The following is an 18,203-nucleotide window of genomic DNA, read 5'->3' as shown; positions in this document are numbered from 1 at the left end:
TTATCACATCCGTGAAACGTTGGTTCAATCAAGCCAAAGACCAGTGAATATTGCAAGAGGACAACGACCCTAAACATCGTAGTCGCGTCTGTACTAGATTGGAAAGAGGAAAACGCTATTACCGTACTACCTTGGCCATTGCAGTTCCCTGATATAAACCCAATAGAAAATGTGTGATCCATGATGAAGTATTAGATTATCCCAAAAGTTTCCTCCATTTCATTAATAGCTAATAAATACACAATATTTTATATCTAATGTTACATTATTGAATTGTGTACGATTCATTTTGCTTCATTACTGTTACAACATTAACATCTAAGAAATTAGGATGTCTATTTATATAAACACTGCTACACAAAATAACTGTGTGCAAGTCACGAAAGAAACTTTTGGGACAACCTAATATAAACCGAGGGGAAGGTGTATCGTCAAAATAAAAACACTTGTTCATCATATTCGAAAGATATGAAGGTCGTTACCAGTATCTTACGCCGAAAAATGAGTAAAAAGCATACCGAGATGGTGCCACGCTATAATTGCTAATGGAGGAGATTGGACCTCTTACTAGGTAAATGCGTATTAGTGTTATAGATGTAGATTTGACCCATATAACATTTTGTACAAAAATATAAATATTAACAGAAATATAGCCGACACGCTCTTGTGAGACAGACTGTAATACCAGTCCTCCGTTTGATGAATCTTGTTCATTATTAGAGACTCTACTCACACGTGTCGCTGTCCTCCGATGTCGTGTGGCAACCTCCAGTCTTGCTCATCCTCCAGGAGGACCTCTTCTTCCCCAGCCTGTTAGCCAAGACCCTGTTCCGATGATTGTTCCTCGCGTCGCAGGACGAACTGCTACCGAAGCTGTCATTCAGTCTCCTCGCTGGGAATATCACAGAAGTGAACTCCGTAGGTCCACCCTTTAGCCTTGACACGGACCTCTTGATGGCCTTGCCTAGCAGACAGGTACGACGACTCGACTGTCTACGTTGCGGCCTCCGACGTCTTCTCATTATGCTGGCGGACCTCTGGTACAGTTCGTCCTGTGTCAACGTCGCTGCCAGTTTCAACAAGAACTCCTTGTACAAAGGCTTCAAGTCGTTGAAGGACATCCCCTCGGGATCTAAAAACAGTAGAGAGATTTTCAACTACGACGGAAAGGAAAACGCTAATTCCAGGGAATAAGCGAGTTACCAATAATGGCCGCCAATATGTCGTCAACGCTGGTTAGGCCCTCCTGATTCCTGAACTCGTCGAACAGCTCCGTGAATCCTAAAGGTGTTCCACCTTTGATACTGTTCGGTCTTCTGGCGCTTCCAGGCTTCAGGAAGCTACTCCTTCTGGGTAGCTCGACTCTGGTCATCAGATCGCCCCTGTCCATATCCATGTCGCTTTGGGACCTCTTCAGGTTACCTTCTTGCACAACAACCTTCATCGCTTCGTCCGTGTGGCTGACAGGCGGCTCGCTGCCTGCTCTGCTTCTCTTCCTGACTCTGGGCTGACTGTACTCTGGCACGTGCAAGTTCGTCGAGGAATCGGTCAGCTGCTTCCTCAGCGGCTTGTCCATAGTGACCACTCTGCTGACTCTTCTTCCAGACGAGCCCTTCTCTTGGTCTCTCGAACGTCTGCGTTCAACGGACACGGAGTCCCTAGGGACCTCCTGAATCATTTGGTAAGTGTCACTGTGGGCAGACTTAGCGAAAAAGATATTCTCCTGGGAACTCCTTATCTTGTTTCGCCCAAGCCTGCTGTCTCTGCCACTCTGTCCATCCTCTTGGGAAAGAGTATAGATCTTCTCTGCGTCCTTGAAGTGATCCTCGTAGAGCCTCTCCTTGCTACCCCGTTTGCTGTTCCGCTCGTATATCGAGTTCTCCTCGTCTTTGCAGCTGGTCTTCTCGACCCTGTCGTAGATCACCACCTCCAGCTTAGGGGAGTACGTCTCTTGCCTCTTCACAGTGCCTCCCACAGGTGTCAGGTCGTACGATTCGCGGGTCTTCTCGGACTTTTGCTTCTTGAGGTCCTTTGTTTCTTTCAAGGGACTCTGTTTCCTCGGGCTATCGTTCTTCACAGGGAGCTTCTCGTATTTATTCATCACCCTTTCGTAGAATCCATTCGTACCAACATCGTATGCCTTCTCTTTTGGATCAACGGAGTGCTCTATCTCGATATTGTCCGGGGTATTTGACTTGCTTCCGTACAGTTTGTTCTTCGAGTTCAGTCGCTCCTCCTCCTTGGACAGCCTCGTATCGAAGTTCTTTTGGACGGAATTGAAAGTCTGAGGCAGTGGAGTTGTTGTATCCTTTGGATTCTCTCGTCTCCTTCCTCGAGCCTCCAAGATGTCCTCTGCCTTGATGTCAGAGATCTTCTTCTTCCTCCTGGGTGCTTTCTGAACATCCTCCGACTTGCCAGTCTCTTCTTCGGTAACAGAGCTGGAGACCGAGGTCTTCTTTGTCCTGGGGGGTCTTACTGGGTGCGAAGGGGGGGTTCGAGCTTGGTCCGACTGCAGGATGTTCGTCTTGGTGGTGATTCTGCTGCTTGGACTGGGTTCTCTAACGCTCGACGCGACAGAGGCCAAGCTGATGCAACCGACGCCATTCGTGTGCCTCGGGCGACGACGGTTCCCGTCCAGATCCGCGAGCAGGGCTCTGTAAAGCGTGGCAGCAGCAGCCACGGCGTCCTCCTCCATCTCACAGGCGAATGCATGGCATTCTAGCAACCTGTTCGCCCCTGGCCGTCGCATCACCACTGCGAAAATGGGCGGGTAGTTGTCCACGGTTGTTTTCAAACCCCTCATGGTCCTGCAAATAGTTGTTGTTGTGAGCATTATGCTCTGGCGAGGTTAAGATGAGCACTCTAGCTGATTGACTTGGATTAGGAAATAGATGGGTTTTACACTAATTTAATTTTATCTCCTTTCAGCTCCCTGGTGGTGTGGACGAGACCCAACCGTGGATAAGTTAACAGTGGAGGTGTTGACAGACGACCTTTCAGTCTTGAACCGGTTACTAATACCCTACTGTTGTTGGTAAGTAAACTAGAAGTAAGTTGTGGGAGAGGGCATAGAGGTAAATGAAAGCCGAAAGGGGGCCATTTGAGAGACGCTAGAGAAATGAATCTCGTATATATGGGAAGTATCTCGAGACCAATAGCGTGTCACCGTCACCAAGCGCGTTCTAATAACCTCTAAATCACGACGATAAATTCCAATGGCACGCCAGCCATTAATTTCTCCGAGCTTCCGTTGATACTCGCCTGTACAGATCGGCATGCTTATCTTCGCCTGCTTGGCTCTGATCATGGTCGCCGACCAATGGCAGGAAAGCGTAATGGACGTCGCCCGATGGCGTCCTCTTGCCGCGCAGCCTGAGGGCGCTCCACACGGCGATTCTTCGAAAAGGGTTGTTCCTCTCGCAGGCGTCCGCTGTGCGAAATGTCAGTCCACGTCTGGAGACCTCGAGTTCGGCTCTCACCGAGACCTCCATGCGCTCCAAGAGCTGACGAAGTGGCTCTTGAAGACCGCGGACGCTCGCCACGCGGCCGCCAACCGGAGCTGCTCCCAAGTACTTCACCTGGAACAGTTCGTCATTCGTGATAATTTATTGTCTACCACGGTGCGAAGCGTCCTTGGAGCAGCTGTCGTAATTATTAATGACGGGGAAGAAGTGAACGAGTTAAGAAAGTCGAGATAGCGACACTTTCACTGTGGAGCGAGTGTTGTTGAAATGGAAAAGAAGAAGAGAAGAAAATGATTCGTGATTACGCAGATTGGAAGACAAACAGGAGATAAATGAGTGTCAAAGATAAAATAGCATTTTGGTTCGAGAGGTTAAAATTGTACCTAACTTAAAACTAATATTTTCTGCGAGGTTCTATATTATGAGGGTCGGGAGATTGTGAATATCTTTCGCGGTTTCTGTTGCTAATAACCTTGTACTTGATACGAAATTAACCTATTACATGAAATGGACACTGCGAACTGCTCAAAGACGGACAAGAGGCGGACTTTCCTCGAGCCGGCATCGTCCTGGCATTCTTAATCGTCACTTTCATTCCGTTCACGATTCGTAGAGCGTGACGGGCTACCAAGTCTATTTGGAGCACTGCAAAATTCTCCTTCAGTTGCCGCATCGGTATGCGGATTTTTCTTATTGCCCTGCTTTTATGGGCCTCTTCTTCCGCATCGTTTCGTTGCGCCATCGATGATGCCTCTCGAGTAACCGAGGTCAACGGAGTTTGTTTCTGTTCATCGATCGAATCCTAGTTGCATCAACTACTTATTCAGGGATCACTTTAAAATTACATGAAATATAAAAACACTTTTAAATATCGCTCTCGCTAACGCATTGTGTTGAAATCTGATACTATCAGAGACAAGTGATCGCTGTAATAGAACCACGCGTACACGTACGAAGGCAATGTTGTAAGTAGGGGAATAATGAAAGTTCATCAGGATGCAAATGCGGTACGAATTATGTAGATTAATCGATGGTGCTCGCTCGTATCAAGAGTTTTCATCGACCACAACTATCTAAAGCTATTTTTAAAACCATGACAATAAACTAAATCGTTCTCATCGAAGAAACACCGTTCAGTCACGATAGAGTTGTATTGAACATTTCTGTGGTGGCATCACCTGTACTCGTCGCTAGAGGGCTACCTAATCGATCCCTTTCTCGCTAGTGAACCCACAAACCGTTTTGTACTTGTACGGTAGTTCTAGTACACCTCTATCTCAAGTTTCTTCAACATCATGAATACGCTACTGCTGGATTAAAATCGCACTAAACCGTGTCGCATAATTAGTAACCCGTAATCTTAAGTGTTACGATGTTATTAATCCGTAGAGGCGCGTTCGTTCTACTCCCATTGTAACGAAATATTGTTTAATACATGATTATTAGTACCCAAGAAAAATTTCAATTTAATCTGAATTTACCTAAAACAAAATGCGAAAGAAGTATACGGCATTACGGTTCGTTTATCAGAAAGTCAGTGAAGTTTAATAAAAGAATAATTTATGTCGTTTCGATCGACAGTTTGATAATCTGCGATAATCCCGTTATCGTTCCTATTCAATCTTTCTTCAAGCAATCAGTTCAAGACTAATTATACGTCGATCTAAATTTTATTTCCGTTCCAGACGGCAAAGAGTGGATTTTGTCTGTTGCTCGGAACGATAAAAGCGCGATTAAGATTCCATTAATTTTCCATTTGCCGTTAAAATTGAAGCATGGTTTAAATTCATATCCAATTTTATCCAGGATGCCCTGTTTTATTATAATAACCTTGTAAACTTCCTGAGAAAAAATTTACTCCGAAGGAAGGCACGTATAATTGATTGCAATTAACCTATAATTTGCTTGGAGATTATTTATGGGGAGTCTTGTAAACAAAATATCTCTCCGTGCTTCAAGGTTATGCGAAGGTTACACAATTATGGATTTCCAATTAATTCGACTAAAATTTTACTTTTCCCCTTCTAAACATTAACCCTACAAGTGGAAAGAGTATGCAAACTCGTTTCAATTAACTTGAAGGATAAATATTAAAGTTCTACGATGCACGCGAGTTTCATATCCACGGGACACATATAAAACTCGACGTTTATCGTGCCAGAGGATGAAATATGGGATTAATACGTGATCGGAGGTAATGTTCACCGGCGAAGTAGGTGAATCCTTCGTTAAGAAGCGCGAAACAGGTGCAAACCTGTCTCGAGAGTGGAACTAATAGCGGAGGTTTTCTGAGGAAGGGAGCGGAGCCTGAACTGGCCATCAAATTAACATAAGTGAAAATCTCCTTTTTTCATCCGATCGTATCTAATTGGAGTGAAATTCTATTGTGCGCCGATCTACATTCGGACAATTTAGTCCAATTTATCAATGAATTTCAGTGGAAATCTTGGAAAATTTTCTCATATTTTTCTAGTCTTATTTTGATTTAATGATCTTGAAAGAGAGTAACGAATTTAAAAAAAAAAATATTTCTTATTTGTCAAGAGACAACTCATCTTCTACTCCCTTTGTCCAATTTAAATATACGAAAAGCAGTCTTTTAATTTGATGCTCAAGTGACTTAAACGTTCGAGCAGCCTCGAAAGTGATGAGTCAGCTGTGCCAGAAGGTTGCGCACATCCAAAAGGAACAAAGTAATCTAGCCACAGGAGTGCAGTTGCCTCAAAAGGCGGCGAGTGTGTTCACTGACACATAAAGGAGGAAAAAATGGCGAAGAAAGTAATTTATATATTACCGGCAAAATGGCAGCGGCGCATTCCCCGGGTGTTCCGCTTTCAGCTTCCACGGAAGCGAACATCGCCTCGATTCGCGCCTGGACGGCGCTGTTCACCCTCCTTTGTTCATCCGTCCCGACGTCGTCTACCTGGTTCGAGTTCATCGTGGAGACGCCCCCGTACCAACCACCCACGGTGGAACCATAAATCGATCTAAAACCACGAAGGCAAGCGATGAATTTTCAAAGCTCTGATTTGAGGAGGTCACAGCTTGGACTGAGGTTCTCGAAAAGGAACTGGACTTAAAATACAAGGTCCGTAAATGTAAACAAATTCTGGAGCATTAGCCACTAATGACCCAACATGGGGTGGTTACCTGGACTACAGGTTTCTAAAAGGAAGTGGACTTAAAATGTAGAGTCCCATAAGTGTCGATAAATACTGAAGTATCAGTCACCCATGGCCTAACATGGAGAGGTGTCCACAACCTATGTTAGGATTCCCTAAAAGGAACTGGACTTAAAATGAAGGGTCCATAAGCGTATGCAACTCCTAAAATATTAGCTAATGACCTGTCACTCTCATGAGAAATATAAAAATGGAACTCAGACTAAGAGAAACATACTCGGTATTTAGATAGCATTTGAGTGTTTAGGATGAGTGGCTACAGTGAATTATTAAGGAACATTCAAGTCATCATCTTAATGTGTTCAATAAAAATATTCTTAAGATCTTACCTGGACTCCTCGAAGAGAGCATCGATCCGAGCCTTGCTCCTGAGGGAGCACTCGGACGGAGGACCAACCAATCGGAATCCATCCTCGTAGCGAGGCACCCCCACGCAGGACATCTTGAAGCTGTCTATTGAACGATCCACAGGTCCGGGATATCTTGCAAGCTGCCTGGAGCCTTTTTAGACTTACTGTCGTTGGACGACGTCATTCGGTCTGAAACAATCCAATCCCCAGCTCCATTAGATCGAATACGGTTAATCCTGGAAGACAACCAAAAAAATATTGTTATGGACATTTAGTTTCTTGTGTATACACTTTTGTAAGTGATTTTAGCGAAGGCCTAGTGGAGTGATTACAGTGATCAAGATGGATTACTGAGTGGTCCACTCAGCCGGAAGATGATGACTGACGATTGCACCGTGATACAAAATTATGGACGTCTGAGAGGGCATTCTGGAGTTAATAGAAACACGCGAAGACGAATGTTCAGTAGCCTAAGGACGTTTAACTAGGATCTCCTTAGGATCTCACCTCGTTTCCACAGGCTCCTGCTTTTCAGCGTACGTTAAATTTATGCAGGAGTACGTCGGATGACGGCATTTAAAACTGTGATTGGTGACGTGATGGGATAAAATATCTTCGATTGGGGGGCTCCGTTTTAGCGCACGGTCCCGAGTAAAAGTGAGTGTATCGTAATTTCACCCTTTCGAGGACTACTTTTAGCCTCGGACGTCATCGTCTGCTTTGGCGAAGGATGCCGCCGCAGACGCGTCACGAACTTTCGTGACACACTTGCTTTTATCCGCTTCGTGTGCTTTCTTAAGAGTAAGGGGCCTTGAAAAAGCACAGGCTTGCAGGATATAGTTAATTTAAAATTTCCTAGAAATGGAGACGCGATGCGATAGTAGCAGTTGGGGCGGTAACAATGCTACCATCAGTCCTGCTAACATCCCAACTTAATTATACAGTAGCAACGTTACTCGAGTGTAGTACCTAAACTCGAGAATTGCTATTCTCGTCGTCTCCACGTTGATTTACATTTTATGATTGCTTCTTATGTGTTTAAAAATTCCATCAATTTGTTTAACGATTCGCCAGTCTTTCAGACTAACAATCGTAAAATCGTGAAACTTGATACTCACTAGTGCAGAATTATCGCGTGCATGCCATCGGCATGACTGTTGCTCGATTTTCACCGGCAATGCGTGTGCCTCGATGTGTTTCTTAAACAGGAAGATTCTAGTTATTTAATGATTAAGGTAAAAAATATTTTCACGGTGAATTGCTGGCATGCTTGTCCATAACGGTGCTCTTCTACCTTCCTAGACGAAGGGTGCTACCAGGAAGTGGACGTAACGAGAAAATTGAGCGAGACCGCCGTCACCTGAGTTCGATGTACTCGAGTTATATTGTTCCGTACAATAATTCCCTCCAATGGTGATTCCAACGTTATATTTAAGTACTTGGCGTCCGTTAGACTGTATGAAACCGATAAAAATTATAGTTGGTCGCGTAAATTTTCGAGAAATTCGACTGAGAATGCCCAGACGTATTGGTTCGCCGCAGAGAGCCACCAAGAGACCCCGTGCGTTGTACTAATGGCTACCGCGGTGTAACGCCATTCGTTAACAAGTTCATCTGATCACATTAACGGAGCAACAGATGCTTCGCCGTGCCACATCGCCTCCAAGTGATTTTAATTTCTAATCCCAGCTCAAATTCCGTCCTAAAACACAACTCGTTCCGACGAACGGCGCTTTTTTTACAGTTACGCCGCGGCCGGCTCGATCGCACACGTAGACCGAGGCACTTTTCTGAAACTGCCGATGTCCAGCATCCGCTTACACGCATTACGGGACCCGTCCAGTTGTTTTCGATTTTTCATTTCCCGTACAAATAGTCGAACAGGCTCGTCCCTTGTTCTGGATATGTACTATCTATACTTAGGGCTTCTAATTCCGTTCGAAATCCGACGATTTTAATCTTTCTTCTTGTTTTACTTCTTTTGATACGGGACGCGGTATTTAAATGGAAACCGATATTTATGGTCGTATGGAAAAGCTATTTAAAGAAACCATTTTTCCTCAAGGTCTTCTGCGAAATTTCAAAGCAATTATGTTGTTCCTTTAAGATAACAGTAGTTGGCGCGTCCTCGACCGTGCTCGTCTTGCCTAATCGGTGCTCACCTCGCGATCGGGTCACGTGTTCCGTTGCACGAACAGGTCGAGCCGGTACCGATTATCGAAAATTGGCCGATTACATCGATCTTGCGATCGGATAATTGAGGCAACCGGAATAAATTGATTTATGGAAGCTCACGGGACCATTTCTCGTACGAACCATCGTTTGTGCAAACCACACGACGTGGCGTTAATATTTGCTGGTTTTTCGTCTACACTGAAAAAATTGTATAGAAATTGATCTGCAAGGCGTCGCGCGATTCTTCTGCGTTAGGCCAATGTCGCAGGCAATGTGTATTGAGGTCGACAGACAGATTACGACAGCATAATGCGTGTCGGGTGAATCGCGCGGAGAAGCAACGTGTTTCTGCTCGGGTTTGAAGCGTGGATCGTTCAACTTACAATTACCAAGTTCACGGCTCGTTTGCTGTCCGCCTTCGGCTTAATGGAAATCGAACAGACAGACGGAAGCCGTACAACGAGAAACACCTCGTGTCTTCGCCTGGGGAAAACCGTGTCGGACCTTTCTCGTTTCGTATCACGAGGATGACGATGGGGAAAATTTGCTACACATTCTAAGAAGAGTTGGAATCTTGCACTGCCTCAGAACGGTGGCTGGAATTACTGGTTTTCTTTGTTAAAAAGAGTTTTAGCTCTGTGGAAGCATTTGTACCATGAAATGTTGGTTCGAAATGCTTCAGGGGATCTTCTTTGTGTTTGACGAAGCTCGGAGCTGGGTTTTCTTATGATAACAATGCTATGTTTGTGTGATGACTTTGTAGATAGGCTGCAAAGTAGACTACAATTTTATCTGGCGATCAACAACCTACAAATATGACGAATTCTACTTTCCAACTACATGTAGAGTCAAAAGGAAGCTTGAGTAGTCAATTAGCACACGTGATACCCATAAAAAGACTGCACGATAAACACCCAGTTCCAGATTTCTATTCCTCTAACACCATCGCAGGAAGTTTTCTACAGGATTTGTAGACTCCGATTTCGTTCAATCTTATTAGAAGTATCTTAGTCATTTACAATCAATCATACGTGCCTTCATCAACTTGTCATTTACAAACCTGATGAAGGCTACCGTTGAATTACATGTAGACCTCGAAACAAGGATGAGATCCGAAGTTTTTATCAATCACTCATAAGTCTGAATCCTATATTTTAACACGCGAAACCAAGAGGAATGACACTCAAGTACTCAATCAGACCACACAGTGCCTCCAAGAAGACTGTACTACGAAAATCCAGTCAATTTTTTAACCCTTCGTTCCCTTAAACTCCCCATAACAAATTACTTACTTCCTTGACTAGTAGTCGCAGAATCTCTGTCAGAAGTTCAGCCTCGATATCCAACGTCGAACTTTCCCGAGGCTTCTCGAGCTAATCCCAAAGAGCACAACCACATCACCGCAAATTGCACCACATAGACTCACACCGATCCTGGCATCCGCGTCGATGGATATCACAATGCCTTTCGAGAGAACTGGACGTTCAACTGACCGTGAGTTCGGTTCGAGGACACTATTTTTGGTTATTTTGAAGTTTGTACGAGGACAACACTGATCCTTTAGTGACACCGCGGCTGACAGGAAGGAAAACGTTAACGATGACGGTCGACCTTGGCCGCGAGTCGATCCGGATGACCGTCGACGTGAAACTGCCGGGGATGTTCCGCAGGAGAGACTCCGTATTCTCTAGCCAGTGAGTCGGCTCCTCCGCGGTGGAACGAAGAGGAGAAGGAGGATGAGGATCGACGGAGAGAGCCTCTTCCACGGCTCGTCTTGGGTGCTCCCGGGAAGGGTGAACGTCTGCCCAGCAAATTTCGTTCCGTGTCTCGACAGCAACATGCCCATCGTGATTAATTGGTCCCCCGTTTCGATTAGACCGTCTGCTACTCAGCAAGACTTTCGTTGCTCAGGTACATAGCCTCAGCATCGCTAAGTAATAGTTTCTGTACGATTCTTAACTCTGTCGCTTTTGGACTTGGATTGGAGGGCCCAAAGTCCCCGCTGTTGACATCACTATTTGGCATGCATTATAACGTAGATTTCCAGGAATGAAGACTATTTTGAAAGAGATACAGGAAATGTAAGCGAGAGGACAATGAGAAGTAACTGACCCAAAAATTCACAGTGGGCCCAAGAAGTATTCCGAGGTTGGACCAAGGAGGACCACAAGTCCTTACGAGGCTACCTGCAACAATTATCAGTGCACTGCCAAACAGACCGGAAAATTAAGTTCGCTATAACCGACTGGCCCAAAAATCACTTGTACGTGATTCCACTTTCTGGAAGGTCCAAGTAATTTATCGGCAACTAAGGAAGGAGAACCATAAGTACATCATTCCTCAAAGCACCACAAGACGGACCCAAAAGCTCCATCGCCATTTCCAACTAGCCCAAAAATCATTCGCGATTGACTCGCTACCAAAAATACCATATCGCTATCGGAACCTTCAAAATCGCCCTGACCAACTGGCCCAAAAATCGCTGGTACATTAATTCCACTATCTATAAGGCCCAGTATCATTCGACGTATGCCGAAGAACGATCGTACATTCCTGCGGGCTGGAGGTTATTATCTGTTACAGTTATCGGTGCTTCCCAGTGACCAACATTTTTACACTGACCGGGAAAGGACGCAAGGGGCCCACGTAGAAGAAGAAGAAGAGGAGGAAATGACGAGAGAGCCCACGGAGCACGGTCCTGGGCCCTCTGGTTTCCGTCACTGGTCCTCCACACCATGGTAACGCCGTAACTGATAACGGTACCGTGCTTCGACGGCGCTCACCAATGTGAGAGTACTGTTATTCCAACGATGCAGCTGGCGTCTCTCTTCCACTCCCCGCCATTCTTCTTCGTCCCTCCTCGTCCCCTCTTTCGCAGAAGCCACGCCGACGGACATCGTCGCCGGTCACTCTTACGTTCGCCAGGATCGTAGATTGATGAGAGGCAAAGAGTGATTGAAAGTTGCAGCGAGATTGCCAAGGAACGAGATTCTAGAGGACAGTGTCCTGTTGTTTTTTGTGGGACTGACGAATGAAATCGACGCGGAGGTAGCTGGGGAGTCGGGTGACCGATAGCTGATGGCGTACTGTTAGTTATTAGATAGCAATTGGAAGAGAGCCATTGCCGTCCAGGAGACTGTAAAGAGCAGTTAGTATATATATATATATATACATGTGGCAATCAGTGAGATTGTTGAGGGATAAGAGACGAGGGACATCGAGTAAGCAGGAGTTAGTACAGGGTGATTAAATTAAATCTGGGGTCCAGGAAGATGAATAGGAGGATTTTATGGCATCTTGGATGCTGCATTTATGGGAGTAACAGCGTCTGATCAATTATTCGTCATGGACATCGAGTAAGTGGGAGTTGGTACAGGGTAATTAAATTAAAACCTTAGGGTCCAGGGGGATGATTAAGGTCTTAAGGGGTTACTAAGTATGAATTGATACAGAGTGTTTCAAATAAATCTATGGTCCATGAAAACAACGAGGTACTACGATAAATGTACGCACATTGTACTTCGATGATAAAGATCATCCTTCATTCATATAAAAGTATTTCTATATTTTATACCCCACTGTTTATCCACGATAAATAATGGAAATTTGAACCAGTTTTGTGACTAATGTTAGATTTCGAATTCTCCAGTTCTGTAATTTATAGCAGCCATCTTGGATTCAAGTGTAAGTTACTTATTCCTAGATGGAGCTGCATTCGTCACGGTCATGGCGATTTAATAATCAGTAATATGCCCGGTGGGAGATCAAAGTTCGCGAAGATTTGAGCGAGGTTGACTTTAATTCGAGTCATTAACGGTACCGAGACATTCGCGAACCTGGTGAAATTACATGTTCTAACAAATCCTCTGACATGCAGGTATTAATCTCCGGTGTGCTTCCCCAGTTTTTTCTTGCCTAAAAATTACTGTAGCGAAAGTGATCGTTTACCCGATAAGCGTACTCGCCATTAGCGCTTTCTATTGCGAATTCTTCTAAGAATTGTTAACAATTCTCTTGAGATTCCTGGCATCACTTAACGCAGTAGTTCTCATGCTGGGATCCACGAAGTCAGCAAATGAAATTACTTTAATTTCTGGTTGTGTATTAAATACTTAGGGTGGAAATATTAGCGATTATACAATTGTCTGGCTGTTAGAAAGTCGAACGAGTTCCTCCTTTCTCGTGTTTGCGAGGCGTGTATATTAAAACGCACCGCGAGCTTTGCTATAATGTCCAGTTATTTTATGCATTGTACCATCGCTCTGGTTGCATCAACGACAGCTGGTGTCCATATACCGCTTCGAACGGTCGAAGGCGGAAGTTACCATCGCTGTCAATTTTTGCGTAAAGTCGCATACGCACCTATCGGTATCCTAGATTTTTCTAAAGCCACTATACGAATTTTCCAACGTGTTAAAATTATTATTCATCCCCTTAATGTACCATAAATCATTCAGATCAATCGCTACGTGTTTTACTCTACTAATTCATGATCAAAATCATGTCTTCTCTCGAACAGAATTTCCTTCGAATTCCGTCCGGTTCCCGTTGCTCCAGTTCGAACCCGTTTTCAGAAAGGCATTAATATCGACTCTTAAAATATAAATGGCAACATTTATCGATCCACTTATTTTCTCCATTGCAACACGCCCGTGAACCAGCCTCGTACCGATTCCTCGTTCCCTTTTCCTCTTTATCCATCGATGTTTCCTTTCTTGGTGTGCTCCTTTTGATCCAGACTACAATCGCCATGACTCGTGATGCAATTACACAGTCTGCTTCGTACGAAAAGGAACGTCCGATTGTAAACGACTCGAATGGAGAAAGGGGCTAATTTCGTTTACCCTTCACTGAACGTTTTTTCATTCTTGTCATTCATGAAAACAAAATAACGATACAAGTGTTCATTTTATTTCTTCATTAGCAACAGGAATGCTTTTATTTTTCTTTACCATGAAAGCAACGAGTTCTCCCTCCTCGAAGAAAATTAATTTTCTACCAGCAGACAATAACAACTCTCTACATGAAAATTACGATGGAAGAAAATTGCCACTTAAAGAAAAAGGGAAACTCGATAATGACCACCGTGCCCGAACTTACACAACATTCAGCAAATTTCGAATCGTAATCACGAACATTTGTGACACGAGGACGGAGATACCTGCAATTTTTGTTGTTCAGATATTTTGAAGCTTTACCATCGAACGCACGAGGATATTAAGTTCTTTGATCAAACGTGAACAGGCTCTAAACAAAAAATCATTTCCAATCGTTGACCCTATTTCTACGCCAATGTGTAGATGTGTGCGTAGCTGGAAATCGTCGTGTCACGTTGTAACTGTAACTCAGGCTCGCAGTGGTCCCAACTGTAACAAAAATACCATATTGCGATGCTAATGAACCACCAATATTCGTTCATTCGTCGAATGTTGGATATAAACGTTTACCCAACAGAGACCTCTCATTACCTCTAAGAGTTACACGGAACTCGACTCGATGAATTCGCTTGGCAATTTCGCGCCTAGCATTTTTTTTCCCATCTCACGTGTACGCGAGCCGTGGTATCTATTATACATAAGCAGTTACAGCAGTCTTCTTCGTTATCGTGGCACATTCCTATCGGTGCTCGTCTTCACCGTCAAGAATAGGTATTGCACGCACACGTCTGTCTCGTTCTTTCTCACGCACGTACTGTTACGTCTCGAGTGATGGTATTGTCTCGCGAAAACAATATCGTCTTTCTCCAATCTGTCGGTGACGTGATTTATTGCGTGGCTGATATTACAGAAACGACAATGGAGAACGTGGAACAATGCAACGACTAGAAAGTTCAATGCTCACTTTTTCCAAAACACTTCTGCCGGATTATAGAAAATACTATCGATACATTGAAGCGTCAAAGAAAAGGCAATGGAAATAGGAAGAGAGAAGGGAGCTCTCTTTATGAGAGAAATAGGACCAAATCACAAGAGAGCAAGATAGAAACCTTGGTTTATAAAATACAAAGATAAATTAGACAGATCAACAATAAGGACGATCTCAAGGATCAGGTGTAACCACTATAATCTAAGAGCACCGCTTGCAAGGAAAGGGATAGTGGAAGATTCAACTTGTCCATATGGCCTGGAAGATGAAGACATAGACCACGTCTTATTTGTCTTATAGGCGTTGAAAAAATTAGGGCACGTCTCTTGGCATTTGTAATTACTCGCGAAGCTCGTATCGTTGGAAGAACAAATAAAAACTCGTGAGTTTTCTCAAAATGGTAAGAGAAATCTTGATTTGAAAAAAGGATTGTCAAATGATTAAGTTGTATCGGGACTATGCTACTTGGTATTGCTGTGGACGATTATTTATATAACGAAATCGACAGTGACGTAAAAATTGATGCAACAGGATTCACGATGGCGTGAGTGGAATCACGAATGTTTCTATAATTCGTCGACAGCGATTCGTGAAATGTTACTCGCCGTGTTGCGTAATTACGCTATCGTTCCTAGCGTTAGTAATGAATATTGCAGTCACATAATTATGTTTTAACGCTGCCTCTGGTACCGGTACCGGCACGAACACAGCGATTTCGAAAATTGTCCGAATACTTGTTGGCATTCTTGTGTGTTTGGCATTTTAATTATAAGTAATTATTAGGTACTGGAAAAAGTTCGTGCGGTTTATTCGTTAATTGTAACTATATATCGATTTTCGTGTGATAATTGGCAACTGTAAGACATGAGTTCGGTTTCATTTTAAAGCTTAATGTTTGTTATTGGTATGCATGCTCTGTGAAGTTCAATTGTTTCGTTGTTGTGTAGCTATAGGAACGGTAAACATGGACAGCGAAAGAGTAAAAATTCGTGCTTTCATTCGCTCTTTACGAATTTAAACTTGGCAGTACAGCAGCAAATGCAGCAAGACGCATTTGTAGCGTTTGTGGGAAAGGTGCTGTTAGTGAAAGAACCGCACAGAAATGGTGTAAAAGCTTCAAAGAATGAAATGAATTGCTAGATGACGAACCGCGTTCAGGGCGTTCATCTGTCATCGAAGACGAAAAATTCATCAAGTACTTAAGTTCAAATCTCAGAAATAAATGTTCTGAGCTTGCTCAAGTATTCGAATGTGAAGAATCTACTGCAAGAAAGCGAATTCATACACTATTACTCCCCAAGTTGCATGGTGGGACGAATAAAATCCCACCAAACAAATTTAATCTTTAGTTTTTCTTATAAAACACTTCATTTGTTTATATAGAACTAATTTTTATATAAATTAACTTACCTTTACGATTTTTCACATAATACCAGGAAAGAAATATTATCGCAATAAACCGTCCGCTTACAACGATTGTTGAACCGGTATTAGCATGTTGAAAGTTGCCAACATAAGTGCATACATTTGTAACATTGGATGAATATATTACCAACTGCTTTACGTAAATAAGACGAAATATAAACCTATACACATGCAGCTATTGTAAAATTTCGAGGTGGGATTACAAATGTCCCACCATGCATTACGGTCCATCAAAAAGGTGGGACACTTTTAATCCCATCGTGCCCCAAAGAGTTAACGAAAGAGTACAAATACTCTCGGCTGAGCATTTGCAATATCCATTTATCGACCGAATTTTACCTTGTGATGAAAAGTGGGTGGAATATGATAATGTACGACGATCATACCACTGGGTTCAGAAGTGGTCGTGTGCAACAGGAACAAACCGAGTCTCCATTCGAAAAAGGTGCTGATCACTGTTTGGTGGAGGTTCTTCCACGTGCCAGACTATTACTGCAAATACTTATTGCAAAGAAATTGATGAAGTCATTGATGAAATTTATGACAAACGGTGATTATTTCGTTGAATAAACTTATGATTTAAAACAGATTTGAGTATTTGTATTTTTCCCTGAAAATCCGCACGAACTTTTTCCGGTACCTAATAGATGAGAGAAGAAATAAACATAAATTTCTCGATTTCAAGCCATAAGTATCGGTTTCTCCCGCATAGTATCTTAATATCTAGAATTAGAATTGAAAGTTGCCTCCTTGCGTGTCCCTGCTTGAAGCCGTGTAGATCCCGAGAATCGATAGCGACGCATCATCGATTGAATAACACAATAACAGGGAATCCAGTCACGTGACCGACGCTCGTGTCGCCAGAACGATGAAATATGGAATTTTATGTTACATCAGGAAGATGCAGACCCTTCTCGAAGGTCAATGCTTGCGAGTGGACGCTTCACGGCGATCAAAGATTTTTTCAAGATTGAAAATCTTTTAATTTTCGAACAGCCGAAATTCACGTCCCGTTATATGATGATCATTTTTACAATCGCTTGGCTGAGCACTCGAACGCCAGCAGATTTTTATCTTCGGCTTTTAGTAGTATAGTAGTATTATCATGCACTGAAATAGACATGCTTGTTGAAAAATCGTGTGCGTTCACCAGAATAGGAATTTTTGAAATTGATTATGATTTACAGGAATTTACTTCTTATATTTTAATATATCTCTATGTAGCTTAAATGTATATCTTATATATCTGTTTCGTAAATTATCGTCCACTAAAATAATCATATATTAATAAATAATTTCCCCCATTTTCTTGCATCGCTATGCTCCAAACATCTTGAGCTTTAGTTAATTTAAGTGTACGTCTTATACACCTTCATATATTATTCTTACGTTAATTTTATATCTTTTTCGTAAATTATCGTCGACCGAAATAATCGTATCTTAATATACAATTTTCCTCATTTTCTTCCATCACTGTACTCTAGATAGCCTAAGCTTTGATCGAGTTAAGAATCCCCTTTCGACGATCATGCTGCCTCGAAAAGGTTCTGTCGCGGTAGACCAAACGCACGATAATCAAACGTTGAAATGTGCATCGCCTCGATGCACTCGACTCGGCACAAGGTTAGCACACACTGCGTTTAAGGAGTCGGTGTCATCGTTTGTATCGCGGAGGTCTAACCGAGGAATCATCGGAACGGTGACGTCAATTAGCCGTGACATTACTCTCAGCGAGGATTGAT

At 43.2% G+C, this 18,203-nt stretch overlaps 2 protein-coding genes across 3 annotated transcripts in view; one reads left to right on the top strand and one right to left on the bottom strand.

The window, feature by feature from the left end:
* LOC128894416 (Fanconi anemia group J protein homolog) overlaps positions 1–18,203 on the top strand; it is a 45,081-nt gene that overhangs the window by 18,306 nt on the left and 8,572 nt on the right. For both annotated transcript variants that reach the window (XM_054156147.1, XM_054156138.1), the window contains exon 8: positions 2,929–3,034. In XM_054156147.1, coding sequence (XP_054012122.1) covers positions 2,929–2,970 — 42 coding nt within the window. In that variant the 3' untranslated portion in view covers positions 2,971–3,034. The remainder of the gene's footprint in view (positions 1–2,928; positions 3,035–18,203) is intronic.
* On the bottom strand, positions 603–12,649 carry LOC128894383 (uncharacterized). Its single transcript, XM_054156082.1, has 6 exons — positions 11,955–12,649; positions 6,976–7,185; positions 6,259–6,451; positions 3,262–3,578; positions 1,204–2,807; positions 603–1,132 (listed from the first exon to the last, which is right to left on the bottom strand). Exons 2-6 carry the CDS (start codon positions 7,086–7,088, stop codon positions 726–728), a joined length of 2,634 nt encoding a protein of 877 aa, XP_054012057.1. The 5' UTR covers positions 7,089–7,185; positions 11,955–12,649; the 3' UTR covers positions 603–725.

This window comes from Hylaeus anthracinus, unplaced genomic scaffold (assembly GCF_026225885.1).
Source record: "Hylaeus anthracinus isolate JK02 unplaced genomic scaffold, UHH_iyHylAnth1.0_haploid 0, whole genome shotgun sequence".
Lineage (NCBI taxonomy): Eukaryota > Metazoa > Arthropoda > Insecta > Hymenoptera > Colletidae > Hylaeus > Hylaeus anthracinus.
The sequence above is the reverse complement of the archived record's forward strand: the minus strand, read 5'-3'. Positions and strand labels throughout refer to the sequence as shown.